Source organism: Nerophis lumbriciformis, linkage group LG01 (genome assembly GCF_033978685.3).
Source record: "Nerophis lumbriciformis linkage group LG01, RoL_Nlum_v2.1, whole genome shotgun sequence".
NCBI classification, from domain to species: Eukaryota; Metazoa; Chordata; class Actinopteri; order Syngnathiformes; family Syngnathidae; genus Nerophis; species Nerophis lumbriciformis.
Window position 1 is genome coordinate 16,112,002 of NC_084548.2, and position 18,894 is coordinate 16,130,895.

Below are 18,894 nucleotides of genomic sequence, written 5' to 3' on the forward strand. Positions count from 1 at the left end.
GCTTCAAAGTGCCTGATTTTAACCATCGTTATATACACCCGTCCATTTTCCTGTGACGTCACACAGTGATGCCAATACAAACAAACATGGCGGATAGAACAGCAAGGTATAGCGACATTAGCTCGGATTCAGACTCGGATATCAGCGGCTTAAGCGGTTCAACAGATTACGCATGTATTGAAACGGATGGTTGTAGTGTGGAGGCAGGTAGCGAAAACGAAATTGAAGAAGAAACTGAAGCTATTGAGCCATATCGGTTTGAACCGTATGCAAGCGAAACCGACGAAAACGACACGACAGCCAGCGACACGGGAGAAAGCGAGGACGAATTCGGCGATCGCCTTCTAACCAACGATTGGTATGTGTTTGTTACACAAGACTACCCGAATGTACTCGAATGATTGAAAAAAATTAATGTTTTTAAGCTAAATTATTGGTAAACACAGTTTATGTATAATAATTTACGTAAAACCGCGAGTAATGAATAACGTTTTCATCAATTAATATATTCTGTAGACATACCCTCATCCTCTCTCTTTTCCTGAAAGCTGATCTGTCCAGTTTTGGAGTTGATGTCAGCATCTGCTTTGAGTGTCGCAGGATATCCACACATTCTTGCCATCTCTGTCGTAGCATAGCTTTCGTCGGTAAAGTGTGCGGAACAAACGACTGACCATTTCGTCGGCCTTCCCCACAGCCTCGTATTTTGAACAAATTTCGTCCAATTTCTTGCCACTTTCGCATCTTTGGGCCACTGGTGCAACTTGAATCCGTCCCTGTTCGTGTTGTTACACCCTCCGACAACACACCGACGAAAGTGAGAAAATGGCGGATTGCTTCCCGATGTGACGTCACGTTGTGACGTCATCGCTCCGAGAGTGAATAATAGAAAGGCGTTTAATTCGCTAAAATTCACCCATTTAGAGTTCGGAAATCGGTTAAAACAATATATGGTCTTTTTTCTGCTACATCAAGGTATATATTGACGCTTACATAGGTCTGGTGATAATGTTCCCCTTTAAGGCTCTCACACACTTGTCAGCTTTGATTTGGGTTACACAAACTTTGTAGTTTGTTTGATTGTGTTCAAGACCTCTTAAAAGGTCGGCAGCACAATGGTACTTTGTAAAATATGTGAAATGTCAAGTAGAAATACCTCAATACAGTGGAACCTCGATTTACAAAGCCCTCATTGTACAAACTTTTCAATTTATGAACCAAAGACTGGATAATGATATGCTTTGTTGTACGATCTTTATCTCCGTGTACAAACGTTTCAGTCACTCATTGTGTGTCTGCAGCGCAGCTTTTTTGTGGGCGAGCTGATCGATCACCGTTGCTCATTAAAGCAGTGCTGCTGTTAGCTACTGTGCTAAGTGTGTGCTAGCTCAATATGAGTTTAAAGAAAGCAATTTACAAGCCATGTGTGGTTTGTAATATTCAGGAAGTATCCTCAGCATTGTTGACGGTAGCTCCCCCTCACCCTCTCTTCCTGCAAGAAGGTTTACTGACAAGGCAAAGTGGATTTTATTTCTTATTGCTAATTGTTGTAGCGACCTGGGTGGCTCAAATGGCGCAGCGGCCGTCCAGAAACTTGAGGGTTCCTGGTACGAATTCAGCTTCTGCAGTCCGAGTCACTGCCGTTGTGTCCTTGGGTAAGACACTTCATCCACCTTGCTCCGTATCTCCTGCGTGTCGTAAGAGGCGACTAAAAAGGGTTGGCGGCAGGAAGGGCATCCGGCCATTAAAACTCTGCCAATCATATATAAAGAAGCAAATCACAGCAGTTGGCACCGGTGACCCCACATGGTGGTGGTGGTGGGAAAAGCCCGTAGAATAAAACATAAATAAATAAAAATTGTAGCGACCTGGCTGTGAAAGGACTTTTTGGGTTTCAAACTGTGAGTGCACCACAAAGCTAGTAACAATGTGTCTGGGTGTATGGCAGTTGCATACAAGAAGGACAGTTGAGCCAGGTGTTGTAGTTTTGACTTTTTTAGTAAATAAAAAGTTGATCCATCTCCCTTATGTTATGTTTGTTCAATATACCGTACTGTATATAGCACATTATATTGTGTTCCAAAGTGTACAAAACCTTTCTAAAATATGGACTTTTGTCAAGGCTGGAGCCCATTATTCATGTTTACATTGTTTCTTATGGAGAAATTTGCTTCAATATACCGGTACACATTTTTCTATTCACAAACCCCGTTAAAGAACTAATTAAGTCGTAAAATCGAGGTTCCACTGGATAAAATACCAAATTCGTTTAAACCAGCACAGAGAAAACTCACATTATTGAGTTTTGTCATTCAGTCTAAGCAACAGCAGGTGATATTTCTTGTTTTCCGTTTGTCACCTTGAAGTGTGATATCATGCTTTTAAATGAAAGTTGTGTTATCCAAGTACTTCCTAGTTATCTCATTTTGGATTGTTACTTCGACACCAAGGGCCTGATTTACTTAAGGTTTGCGAGTATGGTAGGTTGTGAGTTCAAACCCCGGCCGAGTCATACCAAAGACTATAAAAATGGGACCCATTACCTCCCTGTATGGCACTCAGCATCAAGGGTTGGAATTGGGGGTTAAATCACCAAAACTGATTCCCGGGCGCGGCACCGCTGCTGTTTACTGCTCCCCTCACCTCCCAGAGGGTGAACAAGGGGATGGGTCAAATGCAGAGGACAAATTTCACCACACCTAGTGTGTGTGTGACAATCATTGGTACTTTAACTTTTTAACTTTAACTTTATTAACACACATGCAAACTTGATAGCACACAAAGCTGATCTATTAAACGTGTGCAAAGTGGATTGTGTCTGTTAAGTGAGCAGAATAAGGCGTGCAATCAATTTTGCGTCTCTGTCTTCATATATATGCTAAATATACGCTGAACATCAAAGCACCCACAATACTGGAAGGAGAAGATGCAATTGAAATGGTTTAGCATGCGCAATGTGATTTATCAACACTCATCACTGTTTTGTGAGCAATATTTTGTGTTTTATCAACCACTTGTCAGAAGGACACACAAACTGACAGTTCCACACATGGCTGTGGGCTCAGTGCTCGTGCTGCACATACAGAGGATGGACAGACAGGAATCATCTGTACCACGTGTGTTTGTCAACGTTTTGGAAGATCAGAAATAAAAAATATTAGACATACCATCTATTCAGCAATTTCCTTTTAAAATTGTATTGCTTAGGGGCTGATTAAATAGAATTAAATTGATGCGTTTTGGTGTCTGCTGGGGTTGTTTTATTTAGGAAATATATTACCATAATATATATTTTATATGATGCCATCAACAGCTTTGTGCACAGAATTAAGTGTCAGTGTGAATATCTTTCTGTTGTTTTCAGAAAAAGTGTTACAGTTTGTAGATGTGTGCTGCTGGCTTAACACATCGCACACAGGTAGAGGCATAATAATATTAATGAGCAGTAAATGAGAGTGTTTCCACGGTAAAAGCCCCGTAGGCACGCAAAATTCTCATTTAAATAAGGCGGTCTGCACCACTTTACAATTGCGCACGCAGTCTTAGTAGATCACACGCAACATGCCCAACATGCTATTTCATATTTTACACAGGCTGTCTAGCACGTGGTATTTGGATCTTGGAAAATTGGGCCCCAAGTGTACACACACCTTTCACTTCATTCGTCCCTGCTTGAGGACAGAGGGTCATAGGGCTTGACAAGAACAAGACAGAACTAAGTGGTGCTAATTAAAGCAGACCTTTCTTGCCTCTGTGAGAAGCAGTTGTTTACCCTCTCAGAAACTCATTCAAACTCGAGTACAAGGAAGGGGAACTGACAGGTCGACAGATTTAGTTCCTTGTCAGCAAAACTTTGAAGAAGATATCACACCTAAATTAAGGTTCCTCAAAAGTCTTAATTACCAAGAAGTCTGCTAAAGTATGTCATGTCACCTTGTCTTTTCTTTCCCTCCAGGCAAAGCGGTGTTCTTGGCACGAGACAAACACCACCTGACAGACCTGTGCCACTTGATCCGCCATGACACCCCCTACTTGTTTCAGGAGTATGTCAAGGAGTCACACGGCCGCGACGTGCGGGTGGTCCTAGTGGGTGGCCGGGTCATCGGCTCCATGCTACGCTGTTCCACTGATGGGCGCATGCAGAGCAACTGCTCCCTGGGTAGGCAATCTCTCAAAGGTTCCAATCCTCCAACTATCAAAATCCTGCTATTTGGCCACCTGGTCACTTTCCAACAAGCATTGGTAATATAGCGCCTTGCTGGATTGTGCATATTTATACATATCCTAACTCATAACTTAATATCTGCTTAAAACTACTTGGAGAACTATGTTATTATCAAGGTCTATTATTAATGTTTTCTGTTCAGTGACTACGTCATAATCTAATTGTTACCCACACTACTTGAATCAGTCCCATGAACAGGCATACCGTCCTTCCAATTCTGGTAATAATCATGATGAGGCCTTTGTTTAAAGGGGAACATTATCACAATTTCAGAAGGGTTAAAACCATTAAAAATCAGTTCCCAGTGGCTTATTTTATTTTTCGAAGTTTTTTTCAAAATTTTACCCATCACGCAATATCCCTAAAAAAAAGCTTCAAAGTGCCTGATTTTAACCATCGTTATATACACCCGTCCATTTTCCTGTGACGTCACACAGTGATGCCGATACAAACAAACATGGCGGATAGAACAGCAAGGTAAAGCGACATTAGCTCGGATTCAGACTCGGATTTCAGCGGCTTAAGCGATTCAACAGATTACGCATGTATTAAAACGGATGGTTATAGTGTGGAGGCAGGTAGCGAAAACGAAATTGAAGAAGAAACTGAAGCTATTGAGCCATATCGGTTTGAACCGTATGCAGACGAAAACGACACGACAGCCAGCGACACGGGAGAAAGCGAGGACGAATTTGGCGATCGCCTTCTAACCAAAGATTGGTATGTTTGTTTGGTATTAAAGGAAACTAACAACTATGAACGAGGTTTACAGCATATGAAATACATTTGGCAACAACATGCACTTTGAGAGTGCAGACAGCCCAGTTTTCATCAATTAATATATTCTGTAGACATACCCTCATCCGCTCTCTTTTCCTGAAAGCTGATCTGTCCAGTCCAGTTGGAAATGCATCTGCTTTGAGTGTCGCAGGATATCCACACATTCTTGCCATCTCTGTCGTAGCATAGCTTTCGTCGGTAAAGTGTGTGGAACAAACGTCCAATTTCGTGCCACTTTCGCATCTTTGGGCCACTGGTGCAACTTGAATCCGTCTCTGTTCGTGTTGTTACACCCTCCGACAACACACCAACGAGGCATGATGTCTCCAAGGTACGGAAAACTGTCGAAAAAACGGAAAATAACAGAGCTGATTTGACTCGGTGCTTGTAATGTGTTTGAGAAAATGGCGGATTGCTTCCCGATGTGACGTCATGTTGTGACGTCATCGCTCCGAGAGCGAATAATAGAAAGGCGTTTAATTCGCCAAAATTCACCCATTTAGAGTTCGAAAATTGGTTAAAAAAATATATGGTCTTTTTTCTGCAACATCAAGGTGTATATTGACGCTTACATAGGTCTGGTGATAATGTTCCCCTTTAATGATATGTTTATTTGAAAACAAGTCCAGATCAACAAGGCTGACCATCGAGACTTTGAGTAACTCTCTCTTAGCTGAGTAGACTGGTTTCTCCTGCCAGAGCGTGAAGAGATTCAAGTCCAGTTGGTACTGTAATACACCGTGACATATTTGGGGCATTCGTCATCAGATTATTAGTATTTATGTAACACACTATGCTGACTCCAGGGGGATTTGGTATGAGATCAAATTAATTTTTATAGAGATGCACTTTTTTTCCAGTTGATACCAAGACAGATAACTTATTTATAAGTATTATTTTTTAATTTAGCTGGTTTGTGCGCACCTTTCTGTGCAGCTGGCTTTTGCACAGCTTCTTAGTAGCAGCAGGCGTCTTCCTAGGTATTTGAAACACCATTGTAGCAACACTGGCATTTCATTTTGCTGATAAGATTTGAAGCTCTCTTTTTATTTTGTTCTCCCCCACGCGGAATGTTGGCAGAACATTAGGTGTAAATAGCACGCAAAATGTCTTCCTCTGAAACAGTAAATAAGTCCCACACGATCGACACCATGTTTGTTGACAATAAGCTCAAGGGAAATTTACGACAGGCCGTTTATTGCATAAGCAGGAAAAAAATGAGCGCTTGAATTGCTCACCCTAACCCAGCTAAAGCACAATACCATTAATATCGCCTAATTGGATATTTTTTTCATTATTTTTTTTTAGGCAATGTTTTAAAGGGGAACTGCACTTTTTTGAGAATTTTGCCTATCGTTCTCAACCATCATGAGAATAGAGATGTCTGATAATATCGGCCTGCCGATATTATCGGCCGATAAATGCTTTAAAATGTAATATCGGAAATTATCGGTATCGTTTTTTTATTATTGGTATCGGTTTTTTGGGGGGGTTTTTTATTAAATCAACATAAAAAACACAAGATACACTTACAATTAGTGCACCAACACAAAAAACCTCCCTTTCCCATTCACACTCATTTACACAAAAGGGTTGTTTCTTTCTGTTATTAATATTCTGGTTCCTTAATATATATCAATACAGTCTGCAGGGATACAGTCCGTAAGCACACATGATTGTGTGTGCTGCTGGTCCACTAATAGTACTAACCCTTAACAGTTAATTTTACGCATTTTCATTAATTACTAGTTTCTATGTAACTGTTTTTATATTGTTTTACTTTCTTTTTTATTCAAGAAAATGTTTTTAATTTATTTATCTTATTCTATTTTTTTTTTAAAAAGGACCTTATCTTCACCATACCTGGTTGTCCAAATTAGGCATAATAATGTGTTAATTCCACGACTGTATGTATCGGTTGATATCGGTATCCGTAATTAAATAGTTGGGCAACATTATCGGACATCCCTACATGAGAGAGAAGAACACATATGTGTTTCTTCTTTTTAAGATTTTAAAGGTGATAAAAAATGCTTGCAAGATGCAGCTGATTGGAGTCACTGTTGTAGCCTTCAAAGCCCTCGAAAACAACTTCAAAACCCTCCAACGTTTTATATACACACTCCAAGTATATATATATAATGTGGTAACAGACACATATGTAATATGTACAATAATTACCGTATTTTGGTAATTTGAAGCAATACAAACTTAATTGGTGCATGTTTTAAGCAAACGTATTTCCTCAGCGCATTTATTTTCGTTTGCATAGCAGCGCACTTGGGACTTCCGGCAACAAATGTGTGTTCCTACTTCTGGAAATAAAGTGTGTTGTAATCATGGCGATTTGGTAATAGATGACAAAGACAACTATATTTGGACAAATGAGAATTCACAACCTTATCTTTTTGAAACTATAGAAGGTTATTGAAGCCAGCACAAAGTGAGCCTGAAATGTTGGAGCAGAAGGAAGCAAAGAGAGTGAGGTCGGCATGACTTTACGGTGCAAATCTGTAGTATGGAGCCAAGCTTTGCCAACATAAATGTAGTGCTTATGTAGTGAGTCTTATTCTGCGTTGTGTAATTTAAAAAAAAAAAAAGACACTTCACCATGCCGTCGGTTCAGTATTTATTGGCAACCTGTGTTGGAAACACGAAACACACACACACAGGTCTCAACTTTCTGGCGGAGTGATATCTGCTCCTTCTCATTCAAAAGTCCGAAGGAAGAGGAAGTAACATTCATTCATATAAAAATAATAATAAATTAAATTACATTAACAAAAATGTTTTCTCACAAAATAATAATAATGCACAAATCCACATACCTGTGTTGGAAACACGAAACACACACACACAGGTCTCAACTTTCTGGCGGAGTGATATCTGCTCCTGTGTGATGTAAATACCATGCGTAAATACTACCAAACAATTCACACAGTCGACGCTCTACGTCTAAATAAACGAAATTGTGCATAAAAATTACTCAAAACAACACATCACTTGTACCCACAACAATATTGGGTTAACTATTCAAGTATCTAGAAACGTTTAGGAAGAATATTTACAATATGAAGAAACGCGGAGCAGTGAAGAACTATTACCTTGTCATTCAAAAGTCCGAAGGAAGAGGAAGTAAAGCAATCGAAAAAACAGCAAAGACACTTCCCGCACCGGACATCCGGTTCTTCAAAATAAAAGCGTTACTTCAAAATAAATATAACACCCTGTCTAGTTCATAATATAGCGCAACAACATCACACTATTACATTTACCCAAAACCAACTGGAAACGTCCCCGGCCAGCTGGACCAAGCAGATAACTGTTCATCGAGTAAGTCACTATAATATTGATAATTTTACAACTACAGTACATACGCTGTCGAGCTAGCTTTGTACTGTCGCATTGTGTTGTGCATTACAAACTCAAAGGCCATTCAGCTGCTGACGCGAGAAGCTAGCTTACCTCTTGCTGTCGCTAGCTTACGGCTAATGCCTTAGCATGCCGTCCAAGGCAGTGTGTTACTACGCTAAATAAACAGTTCCTCAGTGTTCGCTCTTATAATAACAATGTCGCTACAGCTTGGTTAGTATACAACTTACGGAACATAAATTAGGTATTGTTGGCGGTTTTGGGATGCATTTGTTGCAAGTGATTTCCGCCCGAATACAGCTGAGATAGGCTCCAGCACCCCCCGCAACCCCAAAAGGGACAAGCGGTAAAAAATGGATGGATGGATGGATTTAAAGGCAGAATGGATTGATCCCATTAGCTGCATTGCCAGCCACCTAGAACAAATTATAATGCAACAAAACTTGTGTCTTCTTGCCTTCCATAAGGATTGTGAATGATAGGCAAACTTCCCCAAAAACTGCAGTTCCCCTTTAGGTAACATTTACTGTTCTTGTCTGCCATATAATTTAAACACAAGCTACTTAATGTGAAATATAACTCAAGAACTGTTTAAGAATGTAACAGATGCCAGAAAGTGATGCTGTGCAAGTGCAGTGCTTTTAGCTCATTTTCTAGCACTGCTGCATTTATAAACTGCTTAACTGAGCCCCAAACTGAACTCAGGAGCCAGACTCAAAAACTGTTACACTGGTGTCCTAACCCAGTTGTGCGTAAGGTTTTAGGTGGGTGAGTGTAACGGATGTCAGATAGAGGCAGCACAACGAGCTGACGGATTAGGGCTTTTAGCTCATTACCAAGTATTGCTGCACTTAACTTTCATTTAGTGGGAATTTGTGGTTGCTGGTTTGAGCCCAGGGCTGCTCTTAGTGGATGGCCACTGTTACACTCAGCCTCTAAGTGTGGGCTACAGTCGTGTGAAAAAAATTGGACACCCCATGTTTGGGTCAGAGTGAAATGTCTGCAGACATCAAAGTTTCCATAAAAACATGACGCTTCCCACAATCCCTACACTGACGACGAGTAAGTAGAGTTGCTCTGTGCTGACTTTGCAAAGCAGTAAATACAATAAAAAAAAAATGGTATGTACAGCCATTGAATGCAACAGGAGACAAGGAAGGGAAGTATTGTTGTGAAGTTGTACTCGCTACCGGCAAAATATTGTAGCCAATTATCAACTCGGCACATACATTTTCTCAGAGGTGAGTCGTGGAAAACATTTCATACATTGGCCTGATTTTGATATGCTGTGGTTGCAATATGCAGATTGGTGTCACACTTAATGCGAGTTGATGTGGAAAAATACATGCCGAGCAGGGTTTTAATGTTTGACACAAGTGCGTAGAGAAGAGTCAATGTAAAATGTGATCTTTGTGCATACAGGCTTTGAGTACATGCAGACCTCTGGGCTCTCTGTTCCACGTATGTTCCGCCCGAGCATGTTTGGGCCTTTATGGTCAATGAGTTGCTAAATCTCACTCGAATCCTCCAAAGATGATTTGCCTAATGGTGGAGATTTGTTTTCAACTTATCGTGCTCATAATATAAAGACATGTGCTCCTCAAGGCATGTACCAAACTACAAAAGCATTAAGAGAACACAGAACTCTGCAAGACCCTACATCCCAATAATAACTGCCCATAACTTTTTGAGCAAGCCTTTTGTCAGTCATCTACAGTCTTCATGTGGGTGGGTGGAGGCGGGACCACAAGCATAAACGCACCTACAGAATTTGAGGCCCATAATGTCAACGTAAGGTAACGTAACAGAAATGATCCGGGTTTCTATCAAAATGTAATGACTTGTTCCTTATCCCATTTCGGAAATTTCCTGAAAGTTTATTAAAATTTGTAAACTATCTATAGCGGACTGAAAGAAACAGAGTGAACCCTCTTGTCAGTCTCCACTATGTTTGTCTCTGCTGGCCCGCTAGCAAAATCTAATCAATTATTCCTTTTCATTACTGGGGTTTTCTGAGAGTTTGATGAAAATCAGCCAATAACTTTTTGAGATATGTTGCAAACTAACAAACAGGCAAACTCCAGCGATCACATGACCTGCTGGCAAAGGTAATTATGTTGTGATTCAGCTTATCACCGAAATTTGCTGCAGGTGTTTGTAGAGAACATTGATCTGTGGCTTATATCTGACTTACAGGCATGTGAAATGTCCGCATTTTTAAACATTCATTATCGCATCAAAATATCACTTCCACATTTTTTTATGAAAAAAATATGATCTCAACAAAATTTGTTAAACACTCGCGCCTCAGCCGCAGGTACTCGCTGTTCCTTTTCCCTAAACGCTGCACTGAGTTGCAGTACGGGGAGACGATCAGGAGCACCGAAACCAGCTTGTTGGCGAACCATCTAGTGCTATCTTACTTGTTGCCGCCTCCGTTTGCTCTCCGAGCCACAACGTTGACGGCTGTCCACTTTGCTGCTAATAATATTTGGATAATTACAATCCAAACACTGTTAGTTCCGAACCAGTTGTAGTTCTAGAGTATTTATTAGTAGAAGGTATATTTTTGACATGACGGATTGTAAACAGAAGTCACAACACCGGAAGTATACCTGTGGCTACAGGATGAGTTCTTTGGATGCATGTCATAGAATTTTACATTACATTTTCAATGATGGCTAGATACCTGAAGGAATTGCGTGTGAATGCTCCAATGCTAAAGTTTAACTGAAATCCTGGAATTTTTTTTAGAATTGTTGAAGTAGAGCCCACAATTCCCAAACAGGCTGAATATTTTGAAGTTGGAACATTTGAATCAAATGAAAAATGTGAGAGTTGTGGAACTTTGAAGAATGTACCATTGATTTCAATGGGAATTTCACAAAAATTTGGGAATTTCGGGAAAAGCGGGAATTTTTTGGAAAATGGTAAACAAACTTCAATGGTCTGAATGAGTTGAGATGGTTGGCGTTGAAATTTTTCAAATCGATCGAGAAATGTTGAAGTAGTAACATTTTGAATTGAGAAATGGTATTACGGAATTCTTGAAATTTTGGGAAAACCGGGAATTTTTACCGTTCAAAAAACAGTTTCGTTTTTTGTCCTAATTATGAGGAATGTTTTGACGGTGGAACAGTTGAAATGCGTTGAAAAATGTGGAAGGAGTTATCGCCAGAAAAAAAGGTGGAAATAGGGTTTTTGGAAAACCAGGAATTCTGGAAAATCCTGGAATTTTTTTTAACTTGGGGAAAAAGGTAGTTTAAATTCCCAAAATGGTGGAATGTGTTGAAGGTGGAATAATTTGAATCGGTTGAAAAATGTAGAAATGGTGGAAGTTTGAAAAGGGGCCAATTCATTTTGAATGGGAACAATTTCCCTGGAGTTCTGGGAAATCTGGGCATTTGGGGAATTTGTCAAGGGAAAGCCCGCAATTCCCGAATAGGCTGAACCGTTTAAAGTTGGAACGGTTTGATTCGGATGAAAAATGTGGAAGGTAGAGCGTGTCAAAATCTGGAGAAGAAGAAGAAGAAGAAGTTGTTGAATAATAATAAATAGATGAGTTATGGTGTAGAATAGCATATGTGTGAATTAGGGGTGTAACGGTACGTGTATTTGTATTGAACCGTTTCGGTACGGGGGGTTCGGTTCGGTTCGGTTCGGAGGTGTACCGAACGAGTTTCCACACGAACATATTAAGCTAAGCTAAAGTCTTTACAAGCTGCTCCGCTTCCAGCATTGTCCCACCCACACAACCATCTGATTGGTTACATACAGAGCTGTAACAGCCAATCAGCAGTGCGTATTCAGAGCGCATGTAGTCAGTGCTTAGCGTTTAGCAGGTAAGCATCAGGCAGCGGACTCTCCCCAAATGATAATAAACACCTCCCAGTCAACTACTAGTAACATCACTATAAGCCCGTTGACGTTCTAGAAATATAAACTGCAGCTCAGCTCGCTCGCAGTCCTGGCTTGAGGCTAATTCGCTTTTAGCAGAACGTTAGCTCATTTTGCGGTGTGTGTGTGTGTGTGTGTGTGTGTGTGTGTGTGTGTGTGTGTGTGTGTGTGTTATGGACAGCAAAGCCCTGTCTGTCGGTTATTTCACTTTACCTTTTTCTGTGTTGATTGAGCTGTGTTGAAGCAGCAAAAAAGGACATTATGTTAAATGAAGAGTTTCTGTCTCTGATAGTTGATATAATAATGTACCGTATTTTTCGAACTATAAGTCGCAGTTTTTTTCATAGTTTGGCCGGGCTCCAGTGCGACTTATATGTTTTTTCCTTTCTTTATTATGCATTTTTGGCAGGTGCGACTTATACTCCGGTGCGACTTATACTCCAAAAAATACGGTAACTGCATCATTAAGCCTACATGAACTCCAAGGTGTTCAGGGATGAATAGTCTCTCCTATTGCTATTGTACTATTTTTTCAGCTATAGTTACATTAATCATTAGTAATGGAGCAGCCTAGTTTTGAATGGCAGGGTCCCTGCTATCACATGTTGATAAAAATATAACATTTACATAATAAAAATCAACTACAGGCTTCCCAAATGCTGTAATAAATTAAGCATGATGAGTTGACTTGAAACTGTTTAATGTTGCTTTTTTTATATGTAGAAGAAAAGTTTTGTCATTTTATTTAATCTGAGCAACAATTTGAGGCAGTTTAATGTGGATTAACGAGGGCAGAATTATTATAGTGTTCCCAATGTTAAAAGGATAAAGCCATTGTTTACAAATTTGGTAAGTAAATTACCAAAAAAATTATATTTGTTGTTTTCTTACTGTACCAAAAATGAACCGAACCATGACCTCTAAACCGAGGTATGTACCGAACCGAAATCTTTGTGTATCGTTGCACCCCTAGTGTGAATGCTTTGGAGCATTCAGACAATAATGTTCGTAAATGATCTACTGTGTAAGTGTCAAAAAGACAACGGAAAGAAGTTGGTAGATGAGAAGAAATCGAAAAGTAAAATATAATGTAGAAATGCACCCAATTGCAGGAAATGTAGTCTTGACTTCAAAATGATATTTTATTTTGGGATTTGATAATTTCTCTCAAAGGGTGCTCATGTCCCAGGACTTACAGGGTCATAAAGTGGTGCTTGTCAGAACAACAATAGTGCTATCATAGTGGTGCATGTTTTGACAGCAGTTATATTGACTCTGTGTATTTGCTGTGATCCAAGGTGGCGTGGGGATGATGTGCCCACTCAGCGAGCAAGGCAAGCAACTGGCCACAGAGGTGTCAAACATCCTTGGCATGGACGTGTGTGGCATCGACCTCCTCCAGCTCAACGACGGCTCCTTTGTAGTCTGTGAGGCCAATGCCAACGTGGGCTTCATCGCCTTCGACCAGGCCTGCGGCATGGACGTGGCTGGCATCGTGGCCGACTACGCTCTGTCTATGCTCCCCAACCGCCTCACCCGCAAGATGTCTCTGTTGTCGGTGGTGTCGAGCACCAGCGAGACCAGCAGCGAGCCCGAGGTGTGTCCTGTGCCTCCCGGCGGCGGCTCCCTGCCCGAGGCCGTGTGCAACATGAGCGTGGGCTCCACTTCCAGCGAGAGCGACCCCGAGCTGGCCGAGCCCTTGCAGTCATCCCCCTGTCAGCCCTCGGCCCCGGGACTCCCCGACCCGGCCTACAACTTCAACACACTTCTCGCCAACGAGATCAAGCTATTGACTGAGTGAGAGGCACCATCATGCACCAGCAAACACACATTTCTGTATGCATAGCTATACACATACATACATACATACATTCCTTCTTACAAACACATAGCGATGAATGCAAAAACAAACATAAAACATTTCTTCCTTAAACTAACTCCCTCCAAAAGATCTGAGGCTGCTCCCCTGATTCTCCTTCCTAAACCTCCTCAGTACTTAAACAATTGAAGTTCTTTATACTCCTAACCATTTGGGGCGAGTTTGTATTTGATCCTAACCGGAGGGATTTTTAAAGAGAAGGTGAAACGCTATAGGAAATAGATGGTGTGTTTCCATCAAAGATGTTCCCTCTTAGACTTTTGGTGGATTGAAGACACTAGCTTGTTAAAGGGTTAGTCTGGCAGCGCTTATTATCCGGTTACAGTGGAACATCCGAAGTCGCTCTGTCACGCTAGCTGACTTTAAACCCCCTGTGAAAAACTTAAAAATGTAGAACTAAAATGAAGTAAAACTACTCACCCTTCGAATACGCCTGACACCTTATAGAAAGAACCAAGGTTTCAGTATACAGTAGTACCTCGGTTTACGGGTTTATTAATTGCTTGTTACCCAAAACACTTGTACGGTGGTACCTCAACTTAAGATTGCCATAACTTAAAGAGGAACTGCAGTTTTTTGGAATGTTGCCAATAAACCAAGAAACAGTAGATAACCTAAATGACGTTGGTTATAATATGTAGAAAACACATGACTTTACTGTAAAAATAAGGAAAAATTGTACAATGTATTTGCAAATACTGTAATGTCACACGCATGCAAATACTCAAACATTTTGGGTATTATTAATTAAAGATTTTGCAGATTGTACATTTAAAATTTACAGCATACCTTAATTGTTTTAAGGGTTTATGTTAGAGCATTAGCCTAGGTACCATATTTTTTGGACTATAAGTCGCAGTTTTTTTCATAGTTTGGCCGGGCTCCAGTGCGACTTATATATGTTTTTTTCCTTTTTTATTATGCATTTTCGGCAGGTGCGACTTATACTCCGGTGCGACTTATACTCCGAAAAATACGGTAACTTTTGGCTCACAACATGTTTTCTTGTGTTTTTGTGGCAAGTGGTTTCAGATTTTTGAGGGGTTATGTCTATGTCCTTTAGGGGTGTGGTAAAAATCGATTCAAATTCAAATCGCGATTCTCACGTTGTACAGTATCGATTCTCATTTTTCAAAAATCGATTTTTATTTATATATAATTTTTTTTTTAATTTTTTTTATTAATCAATCCAACAAATTAATACAAAGCAATACCATAACAATGCAATCCAATTCCAAAACCAAACCCGACCCAGCAACACTCAGAACAGCAATAAACAGAGCAAATGAGAGGAGACACAAACACGACACAGAACAAACCAAAAGTACCGGTAGTAAAACAAAAATTAATATTATCAACAACAGTATCGATATTAGTAACAATTTCAACATATAAGTGATTAAAAATCCCTCATTGACATTATCATTAGACATTTATAAAAACATTTAAAAAAGAATAATAGTGTCACAGTGGCTTACACTTGCATCGCATCTCATAAGCTTGACAACACACTGTGTCCAATATTTTCACAAAGATAAAATAAGTCATATTTTTGGTTCATTTAATAGTTAAAACAAATTTACATTATTGCAATCAGTTGATAAAACATTGTCCTTTACAATTATAAAAGCTTTTTACAAAAATCTACTACTCTGCTTGCATGTCAGCAGACTGGGGTAGATCCTGCTGAAATCCTATGTATTGATTTTGAATGAATAGAGAATTGTTTTGAATCGGAAAAATATCGTTTTTGAATCGAGAATCGCGTTGAATCGAAAAAATCGATTTATTATCGAATCGTGACCCCAAGAATTGATATTGAATCAAATCGGGGGACACCCAAAGATTCGCAGCCCTAATGTCCTTCATTGAAAAGTGCACCGAAATGAACCACACTGTGTGTTTAAGTGAGTTCCAACTGGTTACAGATACGGAGCATTTAAGGCTAATTTTAAATAGCGCACTTAAAGGAACATGTTGCGGAAGGCCATGTTGTGAGTTGTCCAGTGAATGATTGTACAAATACTTTCAATTTAAAATCCTCACGTACCGCTCACTTGTCTTAGAAACACAGGCATTTTGCAGTTACTATTATTGGTGACAGGGCAGTAGCGCTCGCGCCTCACAGTTAGAAGGTCCTGGGTTTGATTCCTGGGCTGGGGTCTTTCTGTGTGGTGTTTGCATGTTCCCCCCGTGACTGTGTGGGTTCTCTCCGGGTACTCTCACCTCCAGAAGACATGCACCTGGGAATAAGCTGATTGGCAACACTAAATTTGGCCCTAATTTGTTTTACAGTGATTTCCTGGCAACCATAGCTGCCAGTATTTTACCTTAAGTTCTATAGTTTTTTTTGTAAACAGGTTAACAATATATCAGTTTTTTATGTTAATTTACTGTAAGCAAAAAAAAATATCAACTGAAAAATTTACGGATTTAACATTATCATACTGTCCATCCATCCATCTTCTTCTGCTTATACGAGGTTGGGTCGCGGGAGGAGTAGCCTAAGCAGAGAAGCCCAGACTTCCCTGTCCTCAGCTACTTCGTCAAGCTCCTCTTGTGGGATCCCGAGGCATATTGTCTCCCCGACGTGTTCTGGGTCTTCCCCGTGGCCTTCTACCGGTCTGACGTGCCCTAAACACCTCCCCTTGGAGAAGTCCGGGGGTTTGGTTACATCTTACAAGGTTCACTTTGACATCCGCTGTGCTAACTAGCTGTAGGGATGTTTGGACCTGATTGTTTGCTAACAACTAACCGAGAGACAGCTCATATCCCCAAAAAACCCATAAGCAGAGGTACCACTTTATACATCTCTATAGATATTGCTGAAATGACTATGTTTATGTCTGTCCGTTATTAGGGAACATGACAATACAAGTCGCATTGTTGCAATTCACTAATTGGTACTTGACATTTTTCCTTGTGAAAGAAAAAAAAGAAGACTAGTATTTACATTAGTATCTGCATGTGTATTTGATCGGTATTTATTAATTCTATTACTCAAACAACATTGTTGCTTATGTGTCGGCTGCACATAAAAAAGCAAGACCTTTTTGACCGTTGGGTCACTCACAAGATTTGTGAAATCCAATATTCTAACTGTAGACATAATTTGAGTTATTTTACCACAAAATTTAAGTTCAACTTGAGATTGCACCACATGTGAGGCTCTGGACTTCGGATGTTCTATTGTACATTAGGTAGGCTGTTCACCCAATCGTATGAAAAGCCCGACACCATAAGCAACTAAATATCAATACACTGCACTGAGAGACAAGCATTTATGATTGCATGAGGTCTTTTTGACAATGTGAGGACAGAGTTGAGTGCCATTAGTATTCTGCCACCCCCCACCCTCTCTTCTTATTATTATCAAGTTGTGTCCTTGTTGAGCCGTACCAGCAGCAACAGTCTGCCATGTTTTAAAACTTCAACTCAATGTCTAGCACTTTATGATAAACATATTTTCTTTGTCCGTAACTCAGATTATAGTTTAAGGACACAAGATGCTGTGTCTACACTCGCAAAATATACCTCAAAAAGTGACTCGTCGCTGCCGTAGAATCGTTGAAAGATACAACACATATCAGCCAGGATGTTACACCTGGTTTTCCTTCCCTTTTCTCTTTTTTTTTTTCCTCGTTTTTCTAGCTGTTTTGTAAATATTTTCAGTATTGAATTTGCTCTGGTGGCAACTGTTACGCCGGGTTTCTGCCATAAATTGTACAGAACTGACATCGAGAAATTCGGTGCTAATATTTTTTTTTGGACAGAAGCGATTTGTCTGTCATTATTCATAAAAAAAAAAACATGGGAGGGAATTATAACAATATATTTTTCCGTCATTTTTAACGAGAATGTTCCCTTTTTAGAAGGATTCAGGGATTTACTGCTGCCATCCATGTAATTCCGATGTGTTCCACTTTGAGGACCTTGGTGTTGACATTTGTTGGGTTTTTTTGTTTTGTTTTTGTCAACAACTCAGGGAAGCAGCCTGGATCTAAGCCTCGCCCTCTAACCTTCAAATAGCAGACATATCCACTGGAGATATCCCCAAAAAAACATTAACGCGCCAACACGCCAGACAAAACATAACACAAGCAGCAATGGGAAAAAAGGTTACAGTATCAATATGTGGTGTAATACCATAAATAACATGCACTTGCTCCTTTGCTTGTTCTATTATTGTTCATTGTTTTCTTCCTAATTTATATTTTTTAAAGACAAAAAAGAGGTTTGTGTGCACTAATAGTGTAAAAAAAATATATATATATTCGGAAGCTTGTTTTCTGAAAAAAAAAACACCACAAGACACCAGGAAATGCAGCATTTTCCCCCTGGGAAGAAAAAAGCTGCGGCCACAGTAGCTTCACAGATCAAAACACTACTGTGATGTCGTCCATTGATAAGTATGACAAACAAACTGTGAAATAATCTGCCATCACATCTCCATACGGTGCATCCGAAAAGTATTCACAGCGCTTCACTTTTTCCACATTTTGTTATGTTACGGCCTTATTCCTAAATGGAATAAATGTATTTGTGTCCTCAAAATTCTACGGACAACACTCCGTAATGACAATGTGAAAACGTATTTTAATTTTTTTTTTTTGCTACTTTACTAAAAAATAAACTGCCCAAAAGTAATGAAAAATGGTGCAATATATTTGCAAATACTCAAACATTTTGGGTATTATTCTGTCTAATTTTAAATAGCGCACTTAAAGGAACATGTTGCGGA

At 39.9% G+C, this 18,894-nt stretch overlaps 1 protein-coding gene across 1 annotated transcript in view; it reads left to right on the plus strand.

Moving 5' to 3' along the window:
- rimkla (ribosomal modification protein rimK-like family member A) overlaps positions 1–18,318 on the plus strand; it is a 41,535-nt gene extending 23,217 nt beyond the window's left edge. Inside the window, exons 4-5 of the mRNA XM_061976066.1 lie at positions 3,956–4,159; positions 13,573–18,318. Coding sequence (XP_061832050.1) covers positions 3,956–4,159; positions 13,573–14,075 — 707 coding nt within the window. The 3' untranslated portion in view covers positions 14,076–18,318. The remainder of the gene's footprint in view (positions 1–3,955; positions 4,160–13,572) is intronic.
- Positions 18,319–18,894: the final 576 nt, after the last annotated feature.